General features: G+C 38.0%; 2 protein-coding genes across 2 annotated transcripts; both read left to right on the top strand.

Annotated features, from left to right (window-relative positions):
• The first annotated feature begins 601 nt into the window (after positions 1–601).
• Positions 602–2,062, top strand: LOC147858216 (2Fe-2S ferredoxin-like superfamily protein). The gene is made up of 2 exons (XM_087327892.1): positions 602–1,224; positions 1,766–2,062. The coding sequence occupies exon 1, from the start codon at positions 702–704 to the stop codon at positions 1,197–1,199; it is 498 nt and encodes a 165-aa protein (XP_087184018.1). The 5' UTR covers positions 602–701; the 3' UTR covers positions 1,200–1,224; positions 1,766–2,062.
• A 3,770-nt stretch (positions 2,063–5,832) lies between these two features.
• On the top strand, positions 5,833–10,658 carry LOC147858215 (pentatricopeptide repeat-containing protein At2g39620-like). Its single transcript, XM_087327876.1, has one exon. It carries the CDS (start codon positions 6,167–6,169, stop codon positions 10,292–10,294), a length of 4,128 nt encoding a protein of 1,375 aa, XP_087184002.1. The 5' UTR covers positions 5,833–6,166; the 3' UTR covers positions 10,295–10,658.
• Positions 10,659–11,980: the final 1,322 nt, after the last annotated feature.

Here is an 11,980-nt window from a genome sequence, read left to right as displayed (position 1 = left end):
TCGACCTATAATTCAAAAGCATAAAGGATATGAGTCCCCCAATCTAGAAATGCATCTTTGCATAGTTTAATCAAACCTTGTTTCTGTGAATTAGGCACTTGCCAATCTTCCCAAGCTCTATTCTCCATATACAAGAATGGAGTCCTTCAAGTTACTTCCATAATGTGATAAGCAATTCAGCACTTGATGCCATGCTATCCCATCTAGATACTTTTTGACCGTTCGACCCATGTAAAAAAGTACTCACTCCTTTGCGGTAATAGTGTCTATGTGCAAGGGCATCTTGTTCAATAAGAATGGGTCTGGGGACACGAGACCAGAAGACACTACATTCTGCCGTCTTCTCTCGCTCTCTCTCTCTCTCTCTCAGTGTCTACGTTATGGAAAGGAAGGAACACACCTCCAAATGATGTGTCAATAATAATGCTTTGGGTGGGTGGTGTCTTTGGTTCCTTTAGAAGCATTTCCTTTCGTTCATGGATGAATATGTATGTATGAAGAAGAAGGGGGAGGGCTACATATGGAATTTCGATAAACAGGAGACCTAGCCCTACAATTTCGTTTCCTGTCTCTTCTTCCTTTCTCTGCGTCTTCCTTCCTCTCTCCGCACAGAGAAGAAGGAAGAAGAAGAAGAAGAAGAAGAAGAAGAAGAAGAAGAAAGACGAAGGAAAACAGAAGATCACCACACAGTTCTCCAAGCCATGGCGGCGATCGCTCGGTTTGCTGGCCGCCGTCTCCCCGGAATCGCTCCCTCGTTCCGCCCCTCTCCCACTCGCTTCGCTTCTTCCTCTTCCTCTTCCTCTTCTCTATCCCCATCGCTCCCAAACGTTTCTCGTCTGGTTTCTGAGCGAATTGTAGAACTAACCGCGATCGATGTGGACGGAGTTCGACATCCTGTTAAAGGAATGACTGACCACACTCTCCTTCGAGCTCTCATGAACCATCGCTTGGTCGATCCAGAATCTCATAGGCTCGACGACATTGCCGCCTGCACTGCAGAGTGTCGTGTCATGGTAGCTTCAGAATGGCTCGAGAAGCTTCCTCCTCGCTCTGATGAAGAGTATGATACGCTCGTTGCTTCTGCTGGGAGAGGAAAAGTGGATCGCCATGAGCGTTTGGCTTGTCAGATTGTCCTCACTACAGATCTGCGAGGTATGGTCGTTGCTGTTCCTGAGCCTAAGCCTTGGAGAATCCCTTAAATTCAACAAACCTCACCTTTTTTGGGTTTGTTCTCTTTGTTCGCTCCTTTCGCTTTGCTTTCCTTTCAATCGTGATTCTTATAGTAGAAATGAATTTTCTGAACAATTTTTCTTATCTTTTTCTGTAATTTCGTTATTTGATCTTATTTTCACTCTTAAGCAAAAGAGAGAACAGAAAACACAAACTTATCCTTTTTCAAACAAATAAGGGAGAAAATTTTGCTTCTATGATTGATTAGGGCATGCGAACTGCGAAGCATCATATTCCTGTTGCTGGACTTATTTCTTGACTGTTTTTGTAAATTTCTGCTGATTTTGGGCAAACAAACTCATCTTTTTCTAATTTCTAACAAATAATAAAAATTTGTGATGAAGCTCGTCTTGCATTTTCAGTTAAGACATGGCAAGTGCAATGCAACTCAATTGTTGTCTTTTGATTCTATTATAGAATTGGATTTATCAACACATGTTGTTTTGTTTCAGTTTGTGTAATCTCTTTTGATTTTGTTCTTAAGAAAGAGAGAACTTTGTTTTGTTCTGAAAAATTACTCCTTTCTTTATCCTAGGTCCATTTTGCTCTTACAAAAGAGAAAGAGAACCACACAGAACCTACTGATATATTTTCAAATAAGTAAAAATGTGCTCCCATGATGAAGCTTTTTTTAGTCTAGGAAAACAAACGTGGTACGCATATGATTTTTCACCTGTTTCTTGTTATAGAGTTGAACAGTGAAAATGAATTCATCCGGTTTGTAATTCTGATACTTTTCCCACAAATAATGAAAATGCTCTTGTGTAATGAAGAATTTCTTGTGCTTATGGCATGTTTAGTGCCAAGCTTCTGAATTATCTTGTTCAAATAAGGGAATGTGCCTTTCTGTGAGAATGGTGCCCATCGTTAGGATGGTTCTTTTATGAAGTAATAACTATTCTTATTTTATTTTATATTATATTTTACTTATTACCCTGTAACTCTTGAAATTGGACAAGATTACAGTTTATGGATAATCTAAAACAGCTGAGGTCCCATGCTCCCTAGACCTTCTGAACCAGCTTGGGATCAACATCTAGTCAGTCCCATAAGCATTGGATCTGATGTATCTGATGGTGTCTGCATCCAACTGTTGAGCCGTTTTAGGTTCCTACTTAAGGGCACTTAAAAGTTTTTAGTGTGTCTACCATAGTGGGGATTCTGTGAAAGCTCCAGATACCAGTTTCAATAGCTGACATTGGCATAAACCAGGTTTTTGAGCCGTTACAGATTGTGTTCTCCTCGGTTTTGAATAAAGAATATATTGAAGGGTGCAAATCTTATGGCTCAATAGGGTGTCAAATTCCTTGTTCACGAGCAATTTAACGTCTTGGATGTGAAATGAAGTCTTTACAAGTCCAAAATTTTAAGGCGATGTTTTATGTATCTAAAAATGTATTTCTTTGGATGTGAAAATGTAGCAGAATTGGTGTCCATCAGTGAACCCTTTTTTAAGTTCCATAATCCAGTCTAAATCACTTTATGTCAGCAGTAAAATGCTTTTCAAGCTGGTTGTTTTTAATTAGATTCAGTAGTTTGCACACAGTGAGTTATAAGTAGAATTTGTAAGTCCATGTCAATGCCTCTGTTTCAAGTATATATGCAAGGTGTAAGGTGTTGTACATTATGCATTACATGCAAAAGGTTGAATGGACATGTAACACATGTTTTTGTGATTCAACCATGGTTTATCATGATAGGATTTCATTGAATATGCGGAAGTCTCATAGGATCAGTCAGGTGTTAATAAATATCAATAACAATATGGTTGTTTGCTATTTCAAGACGTTTCCACTGTTATTTATTCCGAGAAGCGTTTTGATCCTATTATTGAATCTCTAGAGTTTTGTTAATGCCAATATCAATTACTAATATAATATATTGCAATATAAAAATATATTATGATAGAGGGGCAGGCAACTTGCATTGTGGACATGCTTATTTAGGGTGGATGCACTCAAATTTGTGGTCACCAAAACCTTCTTTTTATTAGTTCTCTCTCCAATGTTATTGTGCGTTTCATGAGATGTGCATTTGGAGGGACACTTTGTGGCACCCTTAATCTCTTTGGAGTACTAATGTGATTCCTAGTGCCTCTTTAGATGTCCCAATTTCTCCTTCTTTCATAACATAAATCGCAATGTCGTCGCTAAACATTTAGTGTTCCTTTTACACCATAGTAACAAAGTTAGGTAGTATGATACAATGGGAACCATTGTTGATTGTACCACTTTATGATGTACATGAAATGGCTAGTATTGTAGCTTTTGATACATAAATTTCTCCTCAATCTTGTGGCATATCTATTGGATAACCTAAAAGTATACAAATCATATCACAACAAAGTCTTATTGCTAACCTACTAAGATCATCCATATTCTTCTCCATACGTGCAAATAAGAACTTTAATATGCATGTTAATCTTCAAACCTCAAGCCACAATAAAGAGTTTTTGCACGCTTGTATGCTTTAGCAATATTGCTAATGCTTGTACAATGCATGTATCTCTTGATGGTAATGAAAGCACAACGAACTCATTTCTCGTCACCTTATTATGTATCATTATTTAATAATGCAGGTTGTGTTACAATTAGGAACTCACTAGGCAACCTTGTCTAATTGATTTGCATTTGAGATGAGTTTTGTAACACCTCAATTGAGCATGTGTGAGACTGATCCCTCCCCGAAAGTACATAACATCCACTTAGCAAAACTCAAATGGATCACAAAGTTACTCACAAACAAGCCAATTCACATTGTCATATGCTTTTCAAGATTGATTTGTACCATCACGTTGGAGTCCATTTCTAACATGTAATCAAAAGATAAGGAAATAAATTAAGAATGATGGAAAGAGTGTGTAGATCTACTGGAGCACCCCTTAGTGATGGTGAGAGACTTGACCCACATGCCCATCGATGTCCCATACCACCACGGATGGGATCATACCTAGGTAGCTATGAGGATCGCGAGATTGTCGATGCCAGACTCATTACACTACAAAGGTTGGATCTAGAACCACTGTTATGTACACATAACGTAGGTGAGGGTAGGTCACTAATGTTTACATAAGTGAAGGGTATGTTCACTAATGTTAGAAAGGGACTAATGTGATTCAATAGAAGGAATGATAGGTGCATGCACTATCATGATCTTGACAACCAATGAATGGAGAGTCTTTTAGAAAGGCACATATATATTCAAGGGGCTTAGGAAGAGGTATAAATATGAGGCTTAGCTACCCTCATAAGAACATTATGTCGAAAGGCTGTTGTCTTAAGACACCGATGGTGCAAGCTAGGATTTCGTCGCGATTATCTTGTTATCTCTTCCAAGGTATTAGTCATCCTAATATCCGGTTGTATGGGACGTCTGTGGTAGGTTGGCAATGTCTTAATCATAGCTCGGGGGGTGGAATGGGTTCTTCTACCCAATCTAATTACCTTATTTTATCGATTTCGGTCTATTGATTAGTAATAGACTCTAAACAACAACCCCTCTAAAGAGTTAGCTAGCATCTTTATGTAGTGCTAAGCCCCGGGTCCTTGGCATGTTCACACTCGACTACTTTATTCAAAGTGATCAAGTGACATGACACTATTTGTAGTCAGGGACATCAGTGTGCACGTGGGTCCATCTCTCATCATCACTAGGAGTAGCTCGAGCGGATCTAGCCCCTCTTTCTAATTTCTATCTTTTGCTTACATATTAGATATGGACTCAAACATATAACTGCATCATGACAAGACTCCTTCACATAATTTATGGCCGTTTGAGCAAATTTCATTGCTAAGTTGCATTTCACATTAGCAATTTATGTATTAATTCCTTAAAACTTTCGTTTGATTTGGGCTTAGTAACTCGTAAGGGAAACATCTTGAACCAACACTTTGCAACATTAGCTCAAACTACATTATCAAGTTGAAGGTAAGTAAAAACAACTTAAGTATACGTTATCAGAGTCAAAGGTCACTAGATTGATGTTATTGGATTACTTATTTGCTAATTTGTACATGTACTAATGTCATGTATCGTAGCTTTTTAGATTGAAACCAAGGCATTACATGAATTTTCCTAAGCTTGCATCGTTTTCATCTCTAAATGATATGTATTTGGAAGTTCGATGCAATGATATGTGATAGGCTCAACATGTATCCAATTTGATCTTGGATGGGTAAACATTGTTAGGACAGGAGATATGGCAAGACCAAGGTTTGAGTTTATCCCACCATGAGAGATCAGGTTCGTGGGTGACATGGGTCATTTCAATTTTCGACCTCTATAGGTAAGTATACATACACTTTGGAACCTAGACACCCTTCTCTTGAACCTAGAATGTGCACTCTAGATTGCTATTCTCTATGAGTAAAATTCTTGAACTTTGAGGATCACTTATCAACAACTCCAATACAAAAATATTTCACTTTGGTTGGAGCCTTGGCATAGGTCAATTTTTGACAATAATTAAAATCCATGGACGTGCTCTAATTTTTATTTTTTTTCTCAGAGAAATCAAAAGATGAAATACAAAGAAAAATGAGGAAAACCCCTTGGCAATCCACTATTTCAACTAGGGGGATATCATTCCATCCTAAGTAAGGTCTCTCTAACATAGGCTATGGCGATCCTCTTCTCCCCTGCATTTCACACAATTCGAAGAGCATCGACTGGACTCCTTCCATTTCAAATCTTTTTACATGGATACCATCCAGAATTCCTCATAGGAATAATAAAAAGTACCCTAAAACTGTGTCCTGCGATGGACACATATGTCATTGTGGTCATGCAAATTCGAGAAGAAGGTTTAGTTAGGGTTTAGGTTCTTAGGGGTTACCCTAAACCCTAATATATATTGAAAACCCCTAATCGTAAACCTTAATGAACATTTTGAGATTATCCATCCAAATTATTTGGTTACCATCATAAACATTTTGAGATGCCTGTTTTCTACTCATGTTCTGAAAACCTCATTTTCATTCTAAATAAATGTAGCAAGGATAAGAACATTATGCAACTTCTGAGACTGAAAAATCATATGCGAGCATGTGGATTAGAAGTTCATCCATCACTAGGACACTGCCTCATCTCTGTTTTAATGGAACTTGGAAGAGTTTTCTATGCTCACAAGGTGTTTGAGAGAATGCCATGTCGGAATGAATCACTGTGGAATTCTCTTATTATTGGTTATTTCAAACAGAAAGAATTCCTCCGTATCCTCATCATATATAAGATAATCAAAGAAGAGTGTCTGCACTTGGATGGATACACCTTTGTGATTTTGCTGAAGACTTGTGCCTTGCTGAAAGATATGGAAATAGGCCATGAATTGCATTCTCATGTTTCTTCTATGGGTCTGTTGGAAAGCAATGCATTTGTTTGTAGCACTTTGGTGGATATGTATGCAAAATGTGGGTGCATAACAAGAGCACAAGAAGTGTTTGATCAACTTTCAGTTCAGACAGTGGTCATATGGAATACGCTTATTACAGGTTATATAGAGTGTGGGGAAGGTGAGAAAGCATTGCATTGTTTCCAGCACATGCAATATGGAGGCATTCCTCCTGATGATGTTACATTTATTTGCATTCTGAAAGCATGTAGCAATTTAGGGTTGATGGATAAAGGTATGGAAGTATATGTGGAGATTGCAAAGAAAGGATTTGATAAAGAGGTAGTGGTTGGAAGTATGCTAGTTGATTTGTATGCGAAGTGTGGTTGTCTTACAGAAGCACAGATAATATTTGATAGGATTCCTGATCAAAATATAATTTTATGGAATGTTCTTATCACAGGATACCTGGAGTGTGGATATAATGAGCACGTATATCAATTCTTTAAGAAGATGCAAATAGAGGGTATCTCTTCAAACGCAATCACTCTTATTTGCATGTTAAAAACTTGTGCTAGATTAGAAGATATAGGAAAATGCCAAGAAGTACACAATGACATTGTGACAAAGGGCTTGGAAACTTGTCTTGAAGTTGGTACTGCCTTGGTTGAAATGTATTCAAAAATTTCTTGTATTGAGATTGCGAAGGAAATATTTGATAAGCTTCCACTTCGTGATGTAATCTCATGGAACACAATAATTGCAGGATGTACAGAGCAAGGCTGTAGCAGAGAAGCAGTTAATTATTTTGATAAGATGCAACATAATGGTCTGTGTCCTGACTGTTTCACCTTTGTTGTCATCTTGAAAGCGTGTGACAATGTAAAGGACTTTGCAAAGCTGCAAGAAATCGGTTCTGAGATAGTAATGAAAGGATTAGAAAAAGATCTTTATGTTGGGAGTACTTTAGTTGAAGTATATGCAAGATGTGATTTTCTTTTGGAAGCACGAGAAGTGTTTGAGAGGATTCCTTTTAGAGATTTAGTTACTTGGAATGTGTTAATCACAGGATATGTTGAACATGGTCGGAATGAAGAAGCATTGCAATGTTTTGAGAAGTTGAAGGATGGTGATAGCTTTATGGATGATGTGACCTTTGTTTCAGTCTTAAAAGCTTGTTGTAGCTTATGTGATATAATGAATGCACACAGAATACATACTGACATCATGAGGAGAGGATTTCTTGAAAGAGATGCCTTTTCTGGTAGTGCCTTGGTTGATGTGTATGCTAAATGTGGCTTCCTTGCAGAAGCTCGGAATGTATTTGATAAACTTCCATTGCGAGATGAGGTCTCATGGACTGTCATAATTGCTGCATATATAGAATATGATCAACTTGAGGATGCTTTTACCCTAGTTCAGCATATGAAAAATAGAGGTATCCCTTACAGTGCCATAACATTGGTTTGCATCCTGAAAGCCATTGGCTCTATGAATGCCACCAATCATGGGCGGGAAATACACACTGAAATTATTCAGAGAGGCATGCTTGAGGGAGACACTTTCATTACAAGTGCTTTGGTTGATATGTATTCAAAGTGTGGAGCCATTGCTGAAACACAAGATATGTTTGATAAGCTTCGAGTTCATGATGGAATGCTGTGGACAACATATATTGAACATTTGGAGTCCGAAGAGGCAATACAATGTTACGAAAAAATGCAGAACGCGTCAGTGCCTCCTCATAATCTTGCCACATTCATCTTCATCTTAAAGGCTTGTGCCAATGCAGGAGCCACAATCAAGGGTCAAGAATTACATGCCGAGATCATCAAGAAAGGATTAGACAATGAGCTTGTTCTTTCCAACACTTTGATATACATGTATGCAAAATGTAGCTTATTGGAAGAATCCCAAGCGGTTTATAAAACTTTACTGGTTGGAGATCAGTCATCTTCTTCAGCTTTAATCATAGGATGTGTGGAAAGTGGGCATGGTAAGGAGTCATTCTACTGGTATAACCAGTCGCAAAATACAAACTGCCCTGTTGGCTTTGGGACCTATATTTGCAGCCTCAAAGCATGTGGCAGCATTGGAGCAATCACTGAAGGGCAAATAATTCATGATGAAGTTACCAAAAAGGGACTAGAATCCGAGAATCTTGTTGGCAGCATATTTGACATGTATGTGAAATGTGGGCTTTTTGAGGAAGGACGTGATGTTTTTGACAGTCTTCCAGCTCACAACATCCTATCATGGAATACACTGATTTCAGGATATGTAGAACATGACTGTTTTGAAGAAGCAATAAACTGTATTGAAAAGATGCAACAGGAGTGTATTACACCAGATGCTATTACATTCATTTCTATACTGAAAATGTGTGGCAGCATAAGGTACATGGATAAGGGACAAGCAGTACATGCTGAGGTTGTCAAAAAAGGGCTGGAAACAGAACCCATTATTGGCAACATTTTGGTTGACATGTATTCTAAATGCTTCTCTCTTCCAGATGCGCAAGAGGTTTTCGATAAGATGCCAACTAGATCTGTTATCGCGTGTACTGCTCTGAGTTCAGGATATGTGGAATGCGGCCATTCTGAAGAGGCACTGGATTGTCTTCAACACATGCAAACTGAGGGAATCGCTATGAGCATTGCTGCATTTATTTGTGGCTTGAAGGCTTGTCGAGACATAGGATCTCGTGTAAAAGGAAAGGAACTACACATTGAGATCATTAAAAGAGGACTTTTAGAGATAGAAGTATTCATGGGAAGCATCTTGGTCGATATGTATGTAAACTGTGGTTTGCTTGCAGAAGCACAGGTAGTATTTGATAGACTTCCGGTCAGAGATGTGGTCTCATGGACTGCTCTTATTACTGGGTGTACAGAACATGGGTATAGTGAAGATGCTCTCCATTATCATGAAGAGATGAAACAAGAGGGGATCACCCAAGATGCTATCATACTTGTTTGCAGTTTGAAAGCTTGTACGAGCATAGGAGCCTTAGAAAAAGGTCAAGAAATACATGGAGAGATTCTGAAAAAGGGTTTAGAAAGAGATGACATTATCCGAGAAACATTGGTCGATTTATATGCCAAATGTGGATTACTTAGGACAGCTAAGGGAATATTTGACGGTCTGATGGTCAAAGATTTGGACCTATGGAATGTTCTCATCGCAGGATATGCCCAACTTGGTGATTGTGAAAATGTTTACTATGCTTTCGAGACGATGGTTGGAGAAGGTATAGAGCCAAGCTTGGTAACTTTTCTTCATGTTCTCAATGCTTGCAGTCATGCGGGTCTTGTGGCTGAGGGCCATATGGTTATGGAAGCTATGAATAGCCAGTGTAAGCTTAGGCCAATTCTTGACCATTACTCTTGTAAACCAACTCTTGAGCATTTCTGTTTTAAGGTCTTGCCAACCCTTGACCATTTCTCTTGCATTGTAGATATTCTTGGTCGTGCGGGATGCATCGATCATGTGTTGTATGTAATTAATGAAATGCCATTCCATCCTGATAATGTGGTATGGCTCACTCTTTTGGGAGCATGCAAGAAATGGGGCAATGTGGAGCATGGGAGGCTTGCTTTTGATCATGCAGTGGGACTGAAAGTAAAAAATGCTGCAGCTTATGTGTGTATGTCAAACATTTATGCGGTTGCCACCATGGAAATGGAATCTAGTCAATGGGAGCATTGTCTGATCAGTGACTTGGCCATGCCATAAGTGACTGAAACATTAGGAATGAAACCGATGCCTGTGTCTAAGGACGTTGAAAACGATCTTTTTGAATGCTAAAGAAAATGTATATTAGGTACAATACGTGAAAAATGTACATTAGCATATGGTGATGCCGTCAAAACTACAATCCATAAATAGTCATTGATGATGGTTGGGCCTGATTAATGGTATGCATGATTCAAGAGACTCCACAATGAGGAAAACTACGGAGACATGTTTAGAAAATCATGTAATTGTCAATAATCATGAAATTAGCAACATCTGTAGAATTATGTAATTGTCAACCTCCATAATGCTGGTAAAAATAACATGTGCTAGAATCAATACAATCATACCCTCACATTTTTTCCACCAATGAACCACAATAATAACATTTGAGAAAAAAAATCAAATGTAGCATGTAATGCTACCTTGCAACTTAATACTTTGTCTACATTGTATGCCAAAGAAGTTTGAAGCATGTCTAAATATTCTCTTGGTCAAAAGAGAAAAAAATACAAACGATTTTTATTAATCTTCTATTATTGCTTTCCATTGCCCTAATGCAAGATCCTTTCATAATGGGACTCACATGTCCCAACATAGGAAGATATCCACCTAGGAAAAGAAGATTGCCATTTATTGGAAACCACTAGTCTTGTTTGTTTCCCCTAATGACTCTCTATACATTACATTAAAAATAATTAAAGGGTATTTCTAGGGAAACCCCATGTGGAGGTGGTAATTTGCCAATATTGATACTAATACGTATAATCCATTTTCTAACATAATCTTATTCATGCTTACAAAAAATCAAGATAGGTTTAGGAGGAAATACTCTAGATTCATTTTGTTGTTATTTGTACAGGAACTTGGCGATATTCGGCGAGATGGTTGATGTGAACTGAATGAAGATTTTTTTGTGATAAGGATGAGTGAAGATGGTGTGGGGGCCATCATTTGGGTGATATCCGTCGTCGACATGGCTGATGTTATAAGGACCGCTTTGCTTCAGGAAGTCGTCCTTATAGATAGAAAAGGGGAATATATATATATATATATATATATCGTCTAAATTTGTGGAAGAGATGGATGATGTTAATGGAGGATGAAGCATTTCTAGGGAGTGAAAGGGAGAATTGCTTATGTGTTTATTAATTTTCAGATTTGGAGAGTGTTTTCCTCTTTTCTTTGTTGTAGATGATGGGGAAGAAAACTGTGAAAATCTATATCATTTTGGTTCCAGGCTCTACATGTTGTTGTCATCGGCATACATGTTTCGACAACAAACATTGGAATTCATCGGCAAAGTTTTGTTCAGATTGCAGGGAGTTCTAAAGGTGGCTGATTTTGTATGCATGTTAAGAGACATGTAATCTGTTTTTGTGAACGTTGGAAGCATGGTTGAGGCATGCTTTGGAGAAGCTGGATAATCAAAATGAGCAGTCATTCATTGTTCTTTAGCAAGCATTATGTGAGATATAGAATGACATATGATGCTATCAAATTGCATCAAAATAGAAGGAATGTTGAGCAATATATGTGGCACAAACTCTAGTGATAAAGGACAAAAATCCATATTCAACTTGTAAAATATTTTTTCCCAACTCATCTTTATAAGACGATGGTTAAGGAAACAAATCTATGTACTCCAAAGTAGAGGAAAAACTAATGGAAGGATATTTTGGTTTT

Source organism: Azolla caroliniana, unplaced genomic scaffold, assembly GCF_043228905.1.
Source record: "Azolla caroliniana isolate FFs.n. ecotype wild unplaced genomic scaffold, voAzoCaro1.0.p SCAF_11, whole genome shotgun sequence".
Lineage (NCBI taxonomy): Eukaryota > Viridiplantae > Streptophyta > Polypodiopsida > Salviniales > Salviniaceae > Azolla > Azolla caroliniana.
Note: the sequence above shows the minus strand (reverse complement) of the source record. Positions and strands in the feature narration are given on the sequence as shown.

Excerpts from the sequence above, each read along its gene's own strand:
- LOC147858216 (XM_087327892.1), top strand. The coding sequence starts at position 702 with ATGGCGGCGATCGCTCGGTTTGCTGGCCGCCGTCTCCCCGGAATCGCT.
- LOC147858215 (XM_087327876.1), top strand. The coding sequence starts at position 6,167 with ATGCCTGTTTTCTACTCATGTTCTGAAAACCTCATTTTCATTCTAAAT.